General features: G+C 52.7%; 1 protein-coding gene across 1 annotated transcript in view; it reads left to right on the plus strand.

The window, feature by feature from the left end:
* The first annotated feature begins 202 nt into the window (after nt 1–202).
* Nucleotides 203–19,114, plus strand: part of VSTM4 (V-set and transmembrane domain containing 4) — a 100,299-nt gene continuing 81,387 nt past the window's right edge. The window contains exons 1-2 of the mRNA XM_070431978.1: nt 203–260; nt 7,886–8,290. Coding sequence (XP_070288079.1) covers nt 206–260; nt 7,886–8,290 — 460 coding nt within the window. The 5' untranslated portion in view covers nt 203–205. The remainder of the gene's footprint in view (nt 261–7,885; nt 8,291–19,114) is intronic.

Consider the following 19,114-nt stretch of genomic DNA (forward strand, 5'->3'; position numbering starts at 1 on the left):
CACTGATCATGAGCTAATGATCATGGGGGCGCTCCTTGCGCAGGGGGGCCCCAGATAACCAAAGCCGCCAAGCGGGCGGCCCGCCCATGGGCGGGCGGGGCCGGGCCGGGCCGGGGGCCGGGCTGGGGGGCGGGCGCGGGGCGGGCAGGGCGGTGAGGCGGGCGGGGAGGCGGCTCAGCGTCACAGCGCGGGCGGCGGCGGGGAGATGCGGCTGCTGGCCCTGGCGGCGGCCGCCTTGCTGGCGCGGGCTCCGGCCCCGGGTAAGCGCGGGGGCAGGCGGGCGGGCGGGCGGCGGTTCGGGGACCCCGCGTTGGGGCGGCGGGGCTCCGGGCTCGGGCTCGGGCCTGGGAGGAGGCGCTGCGCCTTCGGACTCCGGTCCCGGGGGCCGGGATGGCGCTGTCCCCAAGCCCTTCGCAGGGCGCCCCCACCCCTTTCGCAGGGCGCTCCCACCCATCCTCTGAGGCCGGACCCCAGCTCTGCTGGGAGGCTTGGAGCAGCAGGAAGGGACCAGGTCTCAGGGGGAGATTCCAGCCACAAGGCGCGAGCCCTGGTTGGTTTGTTTTCTTTCTCTCCAAAAAGTCAGGACGCACAACTGTTGTCCGGTTAGATGGGGCAGAACTTGTTGAACTCTCTTCCGAGCGGCCCAGGCCGGAGGGGCTGGGTGTCCCCGGCTGGCGCTGGGGCTGGGGACCGTCCCTGGGCGATTTGCGGTGACCAGGCCTGGTGGGGGAAGGTACCCACTGCTGGATGAAGGGGGCCCCTGTACAAGGCATCCTGCCCAGGGCAGCCTCTGCCCACGCTGCTGGCGTGTGTTGTGCGGTTTCTGCCCTCACTTCTAAGTTGCTGAGAAAGTTTCTCTCTGTCCCTCAGGGCCCTGCCTGCCTGGGGCTGAAGGGCCCTGCTGCCTAGGAAGGTGGTGACATCGGTACCGCCTGGCAGTCAGGTCTTCTGGGACCTATCGGGTGCCAAGTGTGGCCGCACAGTCCCCAGTCTCACAGCACTTCCCAGTAACAAGGACAGGAGCAGGACTTACATCCCAGGTGCAAACATTAGCCATCTCACTTGCCAGTGACCCCTGAGGGAGGTGCTGGTATTGTTCCCAATCTGCAGGTGAGGAAACTGAGGCTCAGGCCTGTGCATTGACTGGCCTTAAGCCACAGGCTTGTGGGTTGTGGGGCTGGGATCTGCTCCTAAGGAAGCCTGGCTCTAGACCAGGGGTGGGCAAACTTTTTGACTCGAGGGCCACAATGGGTTCTTAAACTGGACCGGAGGGCCGGAACAAAAGCATGGATGGAGTGTTTGTGTGAACTAATATAAATTCAAAGTAAACATCATTACATAAAAGGGTACGGTCTTTTTTTTTTTTTTAGTTTTATTCATTTCAAATGGGCCGGATCCGGCCCGAGGGCCGTAGTTTGCTCACGGCTGCTCTAGACTCTGCTTATACTGGCTAAGCTGAGTTGCCATGATCTATATATATAAAAGGCTAATATGCTAAGTGTCTGACCGTCTGACCAGTCGCTATGACACGCACTGACCACCAGCTGCCATGACGCACACTGGCCACTTACAGAGAAACGGCACCCACAAAGCAATACTCGGCTTCCCCCAAGTGGTACACAGGCCCCACCACCACCCCAGAGTGACACCCCACCTGATCGCAGCCGATGCAGCCAAGACCCCATGGTGCAAAATGGGGCCCTCAGCCCAGCCCAGCCCAGAAATGGCGCCTGGGTAATGACATCACATAGCAACGCCCGGCTTCCTCTCCCTAGCGACTAGCCTCCTTGGAGTTTCTTCAGCCCAGGAACACGACTTGCTTTATAGCCAGGTGGAAACATTTCACACTTTAACCAAATGTCTGTGAAGTGTTTTCCCGTGCCTCATCTTATTTGATCCTCACAGGAGTCCTGGAGTAGGTAGATAGGAGACTCCGTGGAATCCTATTTTCTTTTCATTAGCCGGAAAACAGAGATTTAGAAAGTTTAGCAACTTGACCTGACTGAAAAGAAGTAAGAAATGGTGGACCTTGAAAATTACTTCAGGTTTTCTCACTGCACAGAATATAGTCACACACTGCTGCAGTTAAATATTTTACCCTTTGTTCTCCCTGCGTGATCTACAATGATAATCTGCTTTGTGTTGATATTTACTGCTGTGTTGCTGACAATTACCTGAAAGAGAAGTTGGTGTGCTTCACTGGGCTGGAAGAAGTTTAGCTAAATCAGAAAGCAGGTTTAATTAAGCAAGTTTATTCTATATACAGTGGGGCCTTGACTTATGAGTTTAATTCGTTCCGTGATGGAGCTCGTAACTCAAATTACTCGTATGTCAAATCAAAAGTGAACGAGTGAGACACATGATGCTGGGCTGATGTTGTGGCGTTCACTGTGACGTTCGCTGCACCAACTATTGGTGGGGTATCTAAAGCTGGCTCGTAACCCGAATTTTAGCTCGCAACTCAAAGCAAAAAATCGGCCGAGAGACGGCTCATATCTCGAAAAACTCGTTAGTTGGGACACTCGTAAGTCAAGGCCCCACTGTATACGAACGGCTAAGTTGACTTGCGCATGCACGATACATATAAAGCTCTTGCTGTTGCCAATCGCACACATGTGTTTCCATCTGTCATTGTCGATCATGAATTTGGTTGACACTCCTATTATAGAGAAAGGGCAAATAGCGATATTAAAATATTTCTTCTAATTTCTTTTCAATGTACATGAATTTATGCACCGGGCCACTAGTTTTGTAAATAAGAAGGCTGATGCTCAGAGTTAAGTATTTTCCAAGGGTGACCCAGCTACCAAGTGGGGAGTGGGCCTTTGAGCTAGCACCCATCAGGATCTGGGAGCTTCTTGGGTCATGGTGGTGGGAAGAAACTCACTCTTGCCCCAGGCTACCAGAGCAATGGGGTTCCAGGTGAACCCGAAATGCGCATGCGGAAAATGCTCCTTCCAGGGTTGTCACTGTCTTGGCTGACAGAGGCTGCAGGCTTTACTGGGTGGTTGGGCCGGGCCAGCTCAGGTGGCCTCTGGAGTACCCAGCAGCCAGCGGGAGACAAGGGGGCACAGGGCTCTATGTCCCCAGGGCTCCCCCACCACCTTCCTAAGCTTCGGTGCCACCAGAGAGAGGCCCCAGAGGAAGGCCCTTCGAGGTGTAGGACACCTCACGCTCCAGGAGGCCTCCTGGATTCAGGGTTCTTCAGAGTCCGCGGGCTGTGCTGAGGCCGTCCCTCAGGTAAGGTGACAGCGCCTGCTTGTGCGGCCTTCGTCACGTGCTGCCTGCTCTTCAGTGTTTCACCCAGGACTCCTTGTCACCTTCCCCGAGGAGCCACTTTACACGTACTCTTCACCCTTGAACTTCTCTGTATTTTGGGACAGAGCAGGACCTTAGTAGTCACCTGGCCCCACCTCTCATTTTACAGAAAACTAACCAAGGGGAGTATTTAGTGGACACCATGCTGTAGTGCAGGGGGTGGCTGAGAGTTGGCTCTGAAGCCATCTGGTTGGAGTTCCAGCTCCCCCACCTTCGGTGTGAGTTTCTAGCCTCTGGGCCTCAGCCCTCTTGTCTGTAAACTGGGGATGAACATAGTATGAGGATAAATTGGGAAAATACATCTATAGTGCTTAGAACAGTACTGGGCATGGGTTCACACGCAGCAAATGTTAGCCTTCATCCCTGGCCGCGCCGTGTGCTTGTCCCGGATGCCAGCTGTGTCTGTGCTGGGCTGACGAGTGCTGGCTCCTGGTGCCGTGGGCTTTTAAGTGATACAGTTGCATCTGCAGAGATTTATTTGTTATGAATACAGACTAACTGTTCAGTAAGAATGAGATGTTGGCTGCTGAGAGGTACACACCATTTGCATTCCTTAGAGACATAGGGGCTCCTGGCTCACTGAAGTGAGTGGGGCTGGCTCCTCAGGACAGAAAAGAAGTGTGGGGCACAGAGCCACCAGCACATCCCTGGCCAGGTCCGGGGAGAGGCCTCAGGCTGTGTCCACCTCTGCCTCCCAGTCAAGGCCGGCGCCTTATTTCCATCACAAGTCCCGCGCTCCCTGGGTCTGGACGCTGCCATCCTCCCCTGGCGAGGACAGGGTATGTGCTGGCTGCGTAGGTTGGGTACTGTGTGACTACACTGATGTCCTCTGAGGCTGTTTTCTGAGCCATTAGAAAACATTATCCAATGGGAACAAGAGGCTTAGCTCCCATCCGTCTCATCCACAGGAATTAGATCTCTTGCTCACCGTCAAAACCAGATATCTAATTTGTGGGATCCAGTGCAAAATGAAAATGTGGGGCCCCTTACTCAAAAGTTGTTAAAACTTCCAAAGAATGACAGAAGAGATTAACCCACGTGGGGTCCTTCCCAGCACAGGGCTGTGTGTGACTGCAGGGCACATACCCAGGGAGCCTCCCTACTCAGTGTGCGTTCACTTACTATGTCCCCACCTGCTCGGTCCTCAGGGCACAGAAACTGTTATGGGTATTTTACAGTTATCCTCCCATTGGAATTATCTTCCCATTTTTCAGATGAAGAAACTGAGGGTCTGAGGGCCTTAACTCCTAATAGAACCAGGTTTCCAACTTGGCTTTGTTGAATGCCAACCCCTGGCTCTCCGCCCAGCCCCCCAGCCACTAGGGAGGCTTGGGTCCATGAGCAGCCCGATGCCCAGCTCACATGGGGCGCCCAGGCTCCCAAGCACAGAGCCTGTGCTTACCGAAGGAATGAGGTTGCCTGCAGCAGTATCCTGCCCCTTGTTTTGGGCCAGTCTCTTTCCTGTCCACACTGTCCTATTCCTCCTTTAAGAGCTGGCCTTGGAGCCCTGAGTGCCATGGGAAGTCCTTTCCTGAAACCTCTGCAGACTGAGGTGGCTTCGTAGGGGCTGGTCTCTCCGTTTCCCCTTGCATCTGGTGCCCCTGCCTCAGGGCCTTTGCACAGGTGCGACTCTCTCCCAGGAAGGCCATTTCTTCTGCTGCCCTGAATTTTATGTCCTAAAGTACAACTCATCCTTCAGCTATGAACACCTCCCCCGGGTCCCCTCCCTGACCGGTGAACTAGATCAGGATCCTGCCCTGATTTGTGGGAGCCCGTCATATTTTCTCTGCAGTGTGTGATACTGTGTGTCTCTCCATAGTCCTGTGTCTTTTTCCTGATGACCAGCTGCCTTCCCCACTGGTCTGAAGGCTCCCCGAAGAATGGGTTTGCAGGTCTGGAGGCCGGACGCTGAGGGCGAGGGTGAGGTGCTGCAGAGCTGGTTTCTTCAGAGGCCCGTCCCCTGGCTTGTGTATGGTGCGCTCTCTCTCTTTTCACATGATCTGCTGATCTGCCCTCCGTGTGTCTGTGTCCTGGCGTCCTCTTCCTGCGAGGACACTGGTCATGTTGGGTTAGAGTCCACCCTCACGGCCTCATTTCCCTCAGTCCCCCCTTTAAAGGCCCTGTCTCCACAGACAGCCACACCCTGAGGTCCTGGGAGCTGGGGTTCAGGATGGGAATTTGGAGGGGACCCATTCAGCTCAGAAGAGGGATCTTTGCACTTCAGTGGGCGGGTCATGTGGAGCCCTGAGTGTCTGTGTGTGTGTGTGTGTGTGTGTGTGTGTGTGAACAGGGGGGTGAAGGAAGGCTGAGGCGCTGGGGAAGGGGACAGGAGGCTCATCTTGGGAAGAGGGCTCATCTGTTGCCTCTAGTGGGAGCTGCTGGCCCCTGGCCTGAGCCGCAGGAGTGGAAGGGTTACTAGTTTGCCTCCAGGATGGAATCTGGCCTCCTGTGGGGACAGAGCACTTGGCACATTCTCCTGGTTTCGGTCACTATAAATAATCCCTCCTTCATGCAGTGTTAATAGGAGGAGGCTGGGGTGTGGGGGCCCAGCCTTGCTCTCATCCCACCCATATTGTTTCAATTTCCTGCCTTCCCCGCTCTGCTCTCCTAGCCTCCAGTGGGGAGCCAGTCCTGGGGGCGGGTGGAGTTGCACTCAGTTCTGGAAGCCAGCTGCTGCACCCTGCTGCTCTCTGCTTGGGAGACTCCGTCCCCATGGAGTGGGTCAGCCCCCTGCTCTCTGCCTGGGAGACCCTGTCCCCGAGGAGTGGGTCTGCCCCCCTGCTCTCTGCGTGGGAGACCCTGTCCCCGAGGAGTGGTTCTGCCCCCCGGCTCTCTGCCTGGGAGACCCTGTCCCCATGGAGTGGGTCAGACCCCTGCTCTCTGCCTGGGAGACCCTGTCCCCGAGGAGTGGGTCAGCCAAGTGATCTGGCTGTGTTGTGCTCCATGGGAACTCCCACCATACGGCCCTGTAGACAGGGCCTCTGCAGCAGGGGAAATGTGTCTGGACCAGTTTAATTGGGCGCACGGGCCAGGTGCAGGCCGGTGGGTGAGCTGCAGGGGAGATGTGGGACAGTTCCTCCCGGTCCTGCGCGGTGACTCGTGTGGACACTGATTGTTAGAGATCCTCCCAGGGCCTGCCTTCCTGCATCCCGCAGCTCCCTGGGCCGGCTGTGTCCCTGTCGCTGCAGACACAGGGGACCTCATTCTCGTCCACAGCGACTTAGAGTCCAGCCAGCATCAACCCTTTTCTTTTGAATTTACTTCCATCTGTTTTTAAGGTAAAAGACACTGTCGTGGTGTGGCAGGCTGAATGGCGACCCCCGCGATGTGTGTCCCGACCCCTGTGCCTGTGCATGTTGCTTATATGGCAAAGGCACGCTGTGCTGTGATTACACTAAGCATCCCCGAGTGTCCGGGTGGGTCTGACTTCTAAGAGGTGAGAGAGAAAATTAAAGCACATTGATCTTCAAGTCATGGCTCTCAGGGTGTTCAGTTTGTTAAATCAATAGTAGAAACCATACAAGAGGGTGAACTGATTGGCTGGTTTACACAATGAAGAATGTTTTTATGCCCCTCCCCCACCCCTTGCCCGTTTCCCAGCCCCTGCGCAGTGAGAGTCAGGTCTCTGATCGTGTCCTCCTTCCTCCTTGCCCACGTGCAGCACTGACGGGCCAGAGCTTCTGCTGCCTCTGACCTCCGGTGACCAGATGGCATCTGGAGCCACAGTGGTGTGGGAGGCCTGGTGCGCCTGCTTGTGCCGTGGGGTGGGCAGGGAATGGGCGTCCCGAGCTGTGTGCTGGGCTGTGCGGGGCGAGGAGTGGCTCCTGTGAGAAGCAGTCCTGCTGGCAGTGGGAGGTGCTGGGCCTCCTGTGTCTCTGGTTCTGCTGCAGAGGCGGCGCCCGTGGCTCCAGGGCAGCCCAGTGGTCGCCCTGCACAATCCAAAAAGGCCGCTCTTGGGGGTCTAAGAAGGAGCCAAAGACACCAAGTAGGCGGAGCCTGAGTCTGGCGGGGCGAGCGTTTTTTGGGGGGGGATTGGGAGTGTCTCTCACCCCCTGTTCCTGGTTCGGTCTTTTTGCTACACTTTGGCTCTGAGTTGAGTCCAAGAGACTTAGAGCCGGAAACGGAGAAGCTGGCAGCTGTAGCTGCGGGCGTGGGTCTAACACCACGGGTGCTGCTGGCCTGCTGGCGGCCTGGTGACAGCGGGAGCAGCTGAACCAGGGACGGTGCCCCCCGAGAGGCAGTTCCCGCCCGCAGCGGCGCCCACCCAGGCCGGCAGCGAACGGGTCCAAGCAGCTTGGGGAGGCGGCTGGACATTTTTAAGAGATTCTAAAAATCCAAATTTTATGTGAAAAATTCTAAATGTTACACATCAGCAACTAATTAAATAAAATAAAAAATACATGGGCTCCCACAGAGGCTCCCCCAAAAGAAGCCCCGCCCCCTGAGGCCGAGGGAGCAGGGAGGGTGGGCAGCCTCACTCCTGCAGCTTCCACCTGGAGTGAAGGGCGCTGTGTCCCCTGTGGAGGCCAGGGCCTTCCTCACCGTCCTCCTTCCTTTTTCTCTGCAGACATCTGTGGGGCCCTCAACGTGACCGTGTCCCCGGGGCCCGTGGCTGACTTCCTGGAGGGGGACAACGCCACTCTCCTCTGCCACGTCTCCCAGAAGAGGTGGGGGAACAGCTTGCTGGCCGTGCGCTGGTTTTTTGGGCGCCCCAACTCCAAGGTGGCCTTGATGGTGAGGAGCAGCAAGCACGGGGCGGTGAAGTACTACGGGAGGTTCCACAACAGCTCCTACCAGCAGCGGCTGCGCCTCCGGGAGCAGAGGCAAGGGAGGCTCCACAATTACTCGCTCTCTGTTCTGACCCTGCGGCCAGCGGATCAAGGGCACTATGTCTGCAAAGTCCAGGAAATCATCCAGCAAAGGAAAGGGTGGACGATCTTGTCCAACAGCTCCTCAGAGACAGAACTGAGAGGTAAGCAGTCCGCCTCCTGGAGAGGCCTGGGAACAGGTCCGCCGTCCTCTCAGAGCCAGGCAGGGCCTCGGGGGCTCTGCTGGCCCATCTCAGCCTCAGGGCCTCACCCCAGGGACACATCTCAGTCTCAGGGCCTCGCCCCAGGGACACATCTCAGCCTCAGGGCCTCGCCCCAGGGACACATCTCAGTCTCAGGGCCTCACCCCAGGGACACATCTCAGTCTCAGGGCCTCACCCCAGGGACACATCTCAGCCTCAGGGCCTCGCCCCAGGGACACATCTCAGTCTCAGGGCCTCGCCACAGGGACACATCTCAGTCTCAGGGCCTCGCCACAGGGACACATCTCAGTTTCAGGGCCTCGCCACAGGAGCCAGGCGGGGTGAGGCAGGTCTCTCTGTGGATGGGGGCTGAGCTGTATGCAGACAAGGAAGCAAGCACAGGAAGGAGCCAGAGCCTGGCCCCGTGCAGCCCAGCCACCCTCTGAGCACAGCCTCCTTCACATTTGAAAGATGGGACTGGTGGACGCCTCGCTTGCGCTCAGGCCTGGCAGCGTGGCTGCTTTGGCCGTGGGCCAGGCATCCCGGGGGAGGCAGCAGTGGGAGGTCCCCGGTCAGTTCAGGCCTCGGGGCAGGGAGACTGGTGGCTCTGATCCGTTCCCCAAAGGAACTGCTCCAAGGCTCAGGCTGCAGGGCTCCCGAGAAAGTCATGGACGGTGGGCAAAGGACAGCATAGCCCTCCCCTCCGGAGACGGATGGGAGGTGTGGCCACATTCCGGAACGTTTTCGCTACCAAGTGCCATATTGGAGGGCTATCATGTTTTATCACAAATGTTCTATTCAACGAGGCACCCGCCACCATTTTAATAGACTTGGGTTGCTTTGAGTTTGTTCGCCATAAAGCGGGTAGTCCCAAATACGAGAAAGAATCGGACTTTATTGTATACATGTAACACAATGTCAGAGGCATTAGTGATGTTTTCATGAGCTTTTTTCAAGGGATAAAACAGCATGAAAGGTGTTTGTAGCGCACAAACAAGGGATACGTTAAAGTGAATAGTTTACCTGGAGAGCCTTTGAGCAGCCCAACTTAGTCCTGAAACTTTGCTTATTGTACTGTTCTTAGGCACAGAAGGATATATTATCTAAAATGTTGAGCACTTTTTCTTTTTAAGCAAATTAATTCAAAAGAATAAGTGATCTTAGTATAAATATATACTTTGGCACGGAAAGCAGAAAAATACCTCAGATGACCGAAGGCTGAGGGAACCCAGTCTGACTGCTTGGCTGGGAAGCAGGTCTGTGTGTTCGGTTTGGGGTCACAGTGCATTCTGGGCCGCATCCGTTTCTCACAGCGAGGGCTCTGCCAGTCAGAGCAGAAACCAGGTTCCCCACAGAACAGCTGGGGGGAGGGGAGAGCAGCCCTCTCCCTCATTCACCTGAATCTACTCGGAGTTGGGTGGGTTCTCCCACAACAGCTGTGTGTACTTGCTCCAAACCAGAGGCAGTTTGTAGCGATGCCCTGGAGTTGAAAAGCTGCCCCTCTCCTTCTCCTCCCACTTTATTCCCTTCTCCTTTCCTCCACCCCCCTCCACTGTCCTGGTCCTCCTCCCCTTCTCCAAAAGCCCTCTCTCTTCTCACTCTTCTTCCCCTCCCATCTGCGACTCCCTCTTCTCTCTCCCCTCTCCCCTCCCGCCTCCCTCCATGCTCACTGTCTCCTTTCTTCTTCCTCTTCCCTTGGTCTCTGTCTGGGCCTCAGGCCCCCACCCCCGCCTCGCTCTCCCGACAACGTGGTTCTAACTCTCCAGCAGCTGGGCCTCGCCCTGTCTGCTCTGCGTCAAGCTTCCTGTTCCCACGGTTCTGGGTTCCCCGTGGGTCCTCATGGTTCCTCAGCCTCTGGGCGGGTTTCTGGTGAGAAAGTTAAAACCCTTAGGAAGCAATGCCCGCACTTCTAGAAGGGTCCTCGGTCCTTGTGGGCTTCCGGGTCTATGCTAGGGGTCAGAGAGAGGTAACCCAAGGGGAGGCCTGAAAGCCATTCCTCGCTTAGGCCGGTGGGTCCACAGGCTGTGGGTGCCAGGCTGCCGGATGCAGGCGGACACAGGGCTGCGCCCAGCCTCCTGGGGTGCCTTCCCCAGGCCCACGCCTCCCTCATCGCCAGGGGCCTAGTTTTCCTGCGTCTGCGCCTCAGTGGTCGCTACATGGAAAACAAGAGCGACACAAACAACACAGTAAAAAGTCCTGTGGGCAAAGACGTCCAATCAGAATATTAAATAGAGATGCTCAGCAGCGGTTCCGGATTGAGCGCCTTTGCCCTGGGCCCTGGAGCCCCTGCTTCCTAAGTGCTCACTCTGCGCTCCTCCTTCTTATGGGCTTCCACTCGCCCACGGGGGAGCTTTCCTGGGATCCTTTCTAACCCTATTCCCCGCCCCCCCCCCCACCCCGTGCCCCTGCCCTGGACCGCGGACTGTCCTTGCTGTGTTCCTCACTGAGGTTGGCCCTGTGAGCTCGCAGCCAGGCCCATGGGCGGTCTCTGCCCAGCGCGCCCTGCGACCCAGGCTGACTCATGCTGATGCACTTACGGGCTGGTCCTTGGCACAGAGCAGGGTCAGACTCGAGCTGCCTCTTATTCCTCACCCGGATTTCCACATTCTGGCTGTTTTCTATTGCAAACATAATGTAGCTGAATTAGAGAAAACATGGACAAATACGGAAATGACTTGCAGTATCTCCACCCGGCATAACTGAACATTTCATTGTAAATCCTTTCAGACATTTTTATGTAAATAAAAATTAAAAACCTAATTCCTCTCATTCCATAAATACCGTCTGGAGACTGGCTTTTCTTACATGACTAAACAGTGTGCACATCTTCCTGTGTTGTTAAATGTGCTGCCACAGCATCATGTTCATGGTGGAACAATGTTCCATAACGTGGATGGACCACAATGTAGCCCCCTCATTACTGTTACTACGTGGTTCTAATTCCTTGTCAGTAAATCTTCACTAATGTCCCTGTCCTTAGAATGAAGTCCCAGGAATAAGGTTGCAGGGGCCAGTGGTATACTCAATTTAAAATCGCATACAATTTAAAGCATTGAATTGACCTCTAGAGTATTTAATGAGTTTTTATTCCCACCAGCATTGACAGTGCCTTTTCCCATGGATTGGTCCTCATAATATATACTTTTGGGGGATGATGATGATGGTGATGATGGTGATGATGACTATGAATGCCTGGAACAATATCTGGTGTACAGCTGACTCTCAACAAGTACTTGATGAATGAAGGACATGCTCTTGACTTGGTGGACAGTGCCACCCTCTCAGGAGACCTCACCCCTCTTTCTCTTGGCCTATTCCAGTTGTACATCTTATTCAAGGTTCCTCGCCCATCCTTCCTCCCCCACGAGGCCTTCTTATTATGTGCCAGCCTGTTGAGACCTCATCCACCTATGGCATGTGTAGCTTATGTGTTTAGTGCTGTGTACACAACATAGTGTAGTCACACCAATGTTTTTCTGTAAGCTGCCGTGGCAGAGAGATGACATAAAAAAATACATGTAAAAGAGTGAAACAATGTCAAAGCCAAGATGTTAGAGTCTGTCTTTCCCCTCCTTGCACCCTAACGCCCGGCGGTGATCGTAGTCAGCGGTCTGGCGTAGCTCCTTCGGGCCCTCTCCTGCTGGCATTCATGCACACCCACACACATACAGTTTAACAGCTCCACACCTAATGCTCTAAGTGTCACTAGTGATGTTTATTGTATGTGCTTTTGTGTAATTGAGATCACATAGAGAGAGAATACCAAACTACATCCATCATTCCCCAGGGACAAAATCTTAGGGAACTTCCAATATTTCATTAACGCCAGCAGTGCTTCAGGGAATATACTGGTATATGTGTTCAAGTGTTTCTGCTGGTTAGAGGGTTGCGTGGCCTAAGGCTCCCCGTAGGTAAATCTTTCATAAACAATGCCAAGATGCCCTCTGAAAGACGTAACAGACTTACACTCTGACCGTCATTGCATGATAAGATCTATTTCCCTGAAGCTTCATTAACAGTGGATATTATTAATCTTTTCCATTATTTATCTCAGTAATGGGAAAATAGTATTTATTATTGTCTTAATTTCAATTATATTCAATACAATACAATTTAACTTTAAGTATTGTATTGAATTAGTAGTGAGGTTGTACATCTCTACATATGTTTATTGACTGTTTACAATGTTCTTCTGTGAGTTGCCTGTCCATAACCTTTGCCTGTTTTTCAATTGGTTGCTATCTTCATCTATGTGTTTTTTTCTGATCATTAATTTGTTAGCTGTTACATATGCTGCAAAATTGTTTTCCTATTTGTTACTTGCCTTTAGACATTTTTTGTTTTTGCCATATAAGACATTTTACATTTTCAGAATATTTATGCAAAGTTGCCATTTCTTTTCTTTATGGTATTCCTTTTTTCCAGTTGTATTTTTTAATTGAGATGTAATTTATTTTCCACAAATTGCACATGGTACCTTGGTTTTATATCTTATCTAGAAAATTGTTTTCCATCCCAATCTTATAAAACTGTTTTCCATATTTTCCTTTAATGTTTGTAAAGGATTAAAAGAAAGTATTACTCCTTTATCTATTTAGAATCCATTTTTATATACGGTACTAGAGGCCCAGTGCACAAAATTCGTGCACTGTGGGGGGGGGGGGTGTCCCTCAGCCCAGCCTGCACCCTTTCCAATCTGGGACCCCTCAGGGGATGTCCGACTGCTGGTTTAGGCCCGATCCCTGTGGGCCTAATTGCCTGCCTGCCTGATTGCCCCTAACCGCTTCTGCCTGACAGCCTGATCACCCCCTAACCACTCCCCTGCCAGCCTGATTGACCCCTAACTGCTCCCCTGCCAGCCTGATTGTCCCCAACTGCCCTCCCCTGCTGGCCCGGTTGCCCCAAACTGCCCTCTTCTGCCGGCCCGGTCACCCCTAACTGCCCTCCCCTGCTGGCCTGGTCGCCCCCAACTCCCTCTCCTGCAGGCCTGGTTGCCCCCAACTCCCTCCCCTGCTGGCCATCTTGTGACTACATGGGAGTGGCCATCTTGTGCAAGGATGTGACAGTCAATTTGCATATTACCTCTTTATTATATAGGACTAGAGGCCCGGTGCACAAAAATTTGTGCACTCGGTGGGGGGAGGGGGGCAGGCCCCCAGCCTGGCCTGTGCCCTCTCTCAGCCTGGGACCCCTCAAGAGATAATGACCTGCTGGCTTAGGCCTGCTCCCGGGTGGCAGAGGGCAGACCCAATCCCTAGGTGTAGCCCCTGGTCGGGCTCAGAGCAGGGCCGATTGGGGAGTTGGGGCGCCGGCCCCTGTCATGCACAGAGCAGGGCGGATTGGGAGGTTGCGATGCCACCCTCAGTCACGCTCAGGGTAGGGCCGACTGGGGGGTTGGGGCACCGCCCCCTGTCACACTCAAGGCAGGGTCGATGGGGAGGTTGCGGTGCCACCCCTTGTCATGCACAGAGCAGGGCCGATCAGGGGGTTGGGGCGCCGCACCCTGTCACACACAGAGCCGCAGGGCGATCAGGGGGTTGGGGAGCTCCACCCTATCAGGCACAGAGCCTCAGGACGATCAGGAGGTTTGGGCGCTGCCCCCTGTCACGCTGATCCCAGTGCCAGGAGGCCTCACGGCTCCGCTGATCCCGGTGCTGGGAGGCATATTACCCTTTTACTATATAGGATAGAGGCCTGGTGCACGGGTGAGGGCCAGCTGGTTTGCCCTGAAGGGTGTCCTGGATCAGGGTGGGGGTCCCCACTGGGGTGCCTGGCCAGTCTGGCTGAGGGGCTGAGGGCCGTTTTCAGGCTGGCGGGTGACTGAAGCTCCCAACCGCTCCTTTTTTTCTTTTCTTTTTTTCTCTTCTGGGCCAGCTTTAGCTCTGAGGTCTCACTGCTGAAAACATTGATACAATGTTGCGGTCCGGCTGGCTGAAGCCCGGCTGACTGAAAGCCGGTTTCTGGGGTTTTGTTTAGCTTCTATATTTGAAACATAGTTGCTTAGAGTTGCAGCTGAGAGGCCGGCAACTCAGGCGGGGAACGTTGGAGTCTGCCATCACTGGAGCAAGCAAGCCTCCCTGTTCGCTTCAGTGCATGGCTGCCGGCCGCCATCTTGGCTGATTAGCCAATGGGAAGGGTAGCGGTCATACGCTAATTACCATGTTTCTCTTTTATTAGTGTAGATGAGTAGCTAATTTACTTTTTGTTTCTAAATGGCTATTCTGTTATTTCTACACTATCTATTGCCCAGATAAAATATCCCTATCTTGAATTGCCACATTTTATAAGCTGAATCCATACATTTAAATGTAAACTTTAAATAAATGTCTTGCCTATTCTTATACATTTAATTTTTCCTTCAGGTGATTTTACCTATTTATAAAAATTATATTAGGGTTTGATTTTATTAGGATTTAATTGACTTTTATAATTACCTTGGGTGGATGTATACATCTTATACATCTTTGTGATTTTTAATGTTCCTATCCAGCCCTGTTGTGTTCCTTAAGTATCTATTTTTGTTGTTGTTAATCCTCACCCAAGGATATTTTTTCCATTGATTTTTGGAAAGGGTGGAAGGGATGGATGTAGGGAGGGAGGGCAGGAGAGAGAGAGAGAGAGAGAGAGAGAGAGAGAGAGAGAGAGAGAAACATTGATGTGTCACATTGATTGGTTGCCTTCTGCCCAGGACTGGGATTCAAACCCTCAACCTTTTGGTCGGTGGGCTGACACTCTGAACAAAACTGGCCAGGGCTAAAATATCTTTAAGTAAAGATTTCTTCATAAAAGTCTTAAACATTTTTGTTGTGTTTATTTTATACTTTAATTAGGATCTATCCCTTCTCCTTACACATGCACACACAAACATACATATGCCTCTTTTAAATTGGTTATTCCTGGTCCGTAGAAAAGTTCTTGACTTTTATTTGTAACATAATGAGTTGTCTTACTTTTTTGGATAGAGTTTTTTTCAGTTGCTTCTCAATGATACGTGCAAATGTATATCTCATTCATTTTTCTAACCTGATTCCATTGGCCGGTCCTCTTGTTGAAGCACTAGGAATTTTAACTTTAGCACTTGAGCCTGTATGTTGACCCTATTTGTCCCTGTCTAGCCCATACGCTACTGTTAGAGACTGTCAGTTACTTTACTAAAAAGCCAGCTTTGAGGTGTCCATGACTTTTTCATGATTCCCACTAGTAAATGTAACAGAAAAGCAACTGGGTTTGGTGTCTCTTAGTAATATACCTTTTCCTTTTTCAGTTTGTTGAAGTCCTTATTTAAACATCTATTCTGGCCCCACCTATGTGGCTCAGTTGGTTGGGCATCGTCCTGTGCATGTTCCTTCTCTCCCCTTCCAGTCCTCTCTCTCTAAAACAAAATCAATAAAACATATTAAAAAATGTATTTTAAGGAAATGAGCTACTAAGCCATGAAAAGACATGGAGGAAACAATGCATCTCACTAGGTGAGAGGAGCTGATCTGGAAAAGCCACGCACCGTGTGATAGCAACTCTATGGCATCTAGAAAAGGGGAAACTTTGGAGACAGTGCAAAGATTAGAGTTTGCCAAGAAGGTAGAGGGAGGGCTGACTAGGTGGGGAGCACAGAGAGGCTCAGGGTGGTGAAGCACTCTGTGCGATACATGAGATGGACACATGTCGTTATATATCTGTCCAAACCCACAGAGCCTACAACACCAAGAGTGGACCCCATGTAAGCTAGGGCTTCGGGCGACATGGATGTGTCAGTGTAGGGTCGCTGACTGTAACGGCTGTACCACTTTGGTGGCGATGCTGATAACGGGGGAGGCCGAGTGGGGCATATGGGAAGTCTCTGTGCCTTCCCCTCAGTTTTGCTCAGAACCTAAAACTGCTCTAAAGTCTTAACAATAAGGACAATCCATTCTAGAAACCTATCATAGATAGATGAAAATTCCTATAGCCTATAGTTTAAAACCGACTTTTCTCCTTTTTTTTTTTTTTTTTAAATCAAGAAACTTGCGTGCCCCTAGTCCTTTGGCACTTGTTGCATTTCCAGGACGTCTCGCTTTTCCTTAGCTGGGTCCTGTTTGGCCTGCAAACGATCATTTAAGGACGGTCACAAGTTCTGCTTCTCTGAGGACGGGAGGGATGAGCTGGCAGCGAGCCCACACTGCACAGGTCATCCTGGGGAGGCTCGCTTGCCAGTTGAGTGAGTTAAACTGGCGAATATTATTGGAGAGCCACAACTCAGTCAGCATGAGCGCTGATCACAGCCGAGCAGCTTAGCGTTGTCTGTGTATATTACTGGGGTCAAGTCTGTTACTGTAACTCCAGTCCCTGTCACTCGCCCTTTGCTTTGCTCTTCGGGTGGGAGAGGCAGGGATGCATTACCAGGGGCATGCGGGGAATTGGGCATAACCCGCAGCCTGCCACATCCTCGCTGCGGACCTCGCCGGGCGGCTCCAGAGGAAGCCCAGGGCAGTGGTTCTGTGCCTGTGACATGCTTCACCAACCACAGGTAGATTCAAACACCAGAGCAAAAGCCGAGACCAAGGCAACACAGCCACCTAGGCTCAGCAGCATTGCTCGATTTGCTTTGCTTTGCTCTCTGTAATTTTGAGTTTCCCCCCAAATGGGGTTCGTCTTAAGTATGTGTGGGTGATGACCAAAAAAAGTAACAAATTATTGGGAAAAATTTACACCAATGAATGAACTTGTTACAGCTTTTTCCTGGTGACATCCCTGAAAGTGTCTGGCTAAGAAATGCAGGTTGTATCAGTTTGGGGTACAGCCTAAGTTATCATTTTATGTTTTAACAGAACATATTATTAAAATAGAATGGAAAGTGGGGATTTTGAAGAGTGAGGAAGTATTAAATTGGGGCTTATCTGCAAACCATGTACAGTATGGGTGAGATTGTGGGGGGAAGGCCCCCGGCTGTAAGGCGACTGGTGCTGGTTGGCACAAAATGAAGTGGCCATTAATGAAGAATGAACATATATGAGCCTGTAGGTGACAGTGACATGGTGCTTGGCTTGTTTGAGAGAAGCTGCCATGCCAGATGAGCTTGTCAGAGTCGCTGTTATCACACAAAGTAGAAGAGAGGGCAAAGGATGCTGCAGTGTCCTCACTTGCTGTGCCATGCGGTGTCGCCTAGCGAGAAGCCCAGCCTGCAGAGAAAATGGACCGACGTGTCCTAAGGGACACATGGCTGGAGCCTCTGGAGAGGTTTCCAGAGGAAGCCAGGAGGGTCAGTGTTGGGTTTGATTTCATTTAATTGTTTTATCAATGACATTGAAAAAGGAGCACACTGCACCCTAATGAACGTTACAGAAAATACAAAATTGGCAAATGTTCTTAATGTCAGCGAGGAGTGAAACATAATAGAAATGAATCCAGGGAGGTAAGACATACAGGCAGGAAATAGCAGAATGAGTTTCAATTTGGAAAATGGCAAAGTAAGACGTTTGGGGGAAACGGCCGCGGGCCCTGTTGGGTAGTCAAGGGGAGGGGAGGCTGTCCCTGGGAGGGACTTCGGCGACGTTGGCGCTGACTAGATGTGCGTCTGCCATGCGATATGGCAGCACGACAGCCTGTCGTTTCCGTCCTCGTGCAAATTGTCCTGGTGTCCCTGAGAAGGAAGGCGGTTGTGTCATGTGTCCTGTGCTGGTGAGACTGTAATGCAGACGACACAGTCCTTTTGGGAACCTCATTTCCAGAAAGATAGATTCAAACTACAGAAGAGGGGAAAGATGATAAGGAAATGAGTGGCAGCCTTCGGAGACATGGTAAGTTCAGCCGAGGAGCCGTGCTGGGCTCAGGGAAGAAATTGTGTTGGAGATAATATTGGCTGCAGGGCTCAGCAGTGCCTGGTGGATTCACTCTCCGCCTCACTCAGTGGGCACCTATTGAGCCTGCTCTGCGCTAGGCCCTCATATGCTGGAAACTTGGGGACACATGCCTGGGATCTCTCCACAGGGGTGGCAGATACACAAACAGACATGATGTTAGAGTGTAAGTGCAATGATAAGGGAGCAAACGGGGCCTTGTGGGATCCATCCTCCTGGGATGAGGGAGAAGGCAGTGCTTCTGCTGACACTGGGATTCAGCGGGGCATGGGGTGGAAAGCGAGGCCCTACAGCAGTGGGTCAGGGCCCCTGCAGCCTAAGCTGGGAGCCAGGGGCAGCGAGATCTGAGTAGGGGAAAGAGGCAGGCCTGGTGGTGGAAGAGCTTGGACCCAAGGTAAGGGATTTACATTTGACTTTGTAGGGCAGTAGTCTCACCTGTGCCTCCTAATGCCTATCAGCAGGACCACTGCTGACAGGAGGACCCCCAGGCCTCGCCAGGAGAGACTGGTCGGTCTGGGATGGCATTAGAATATTGAACACGCAGTCCAGGTGATTGGATCACTGGGAAGTTTAAGGAATCCCTGCGTTAGGCCCTGGGGAGCCTGGGAAGCATCTAGAGTCTTTTGCTGGATCCGTCTGTTGGCTGCTTGGGACATGGATTTCGAGGAGCAGACTAGAGGGTGAGGAGGGAGTGTCTTTTGTAGTTGTTCAGGCTTGAAGATGGAAGACTAAACTTAGAAGTAGAAATGGAGAGTCAGTAAGAGGTCAAATGAGAAGACTTCAGAAGTGGCTGGATGTGGGCAAGGGAGAGAGACTGGGGGGCTCCCAGGGGTCTAACTCAGTAAGTACGTGCAGGGCGGTGCCCACAGCTGACAGAGGGACGGCATGGGATAGACCGCTCCGCAGGGGGGTTCAGGGTTGAGAGTGACATGGTGGCAGTTCATGCTGCACA

The sequence above is a fragment of the Myotis yumanensis genome, unplaced genomic scaffold, assembly GCF_028538775.1.
Source record: "Myotis yumanensis isolate MYYU_CA2020_CCGP unplaced genomic scaffold, mMyoYum1.0.hap1 SCAF_13, whole genome shotgun sequence".
Taxonomy (NCBI): domain Eukaryota; kingdom Metazoa; phylum Chordata; class Mammalia; order Chiroptera; family Vespertilionidae; genus Myotis; species Myotis yumanensis.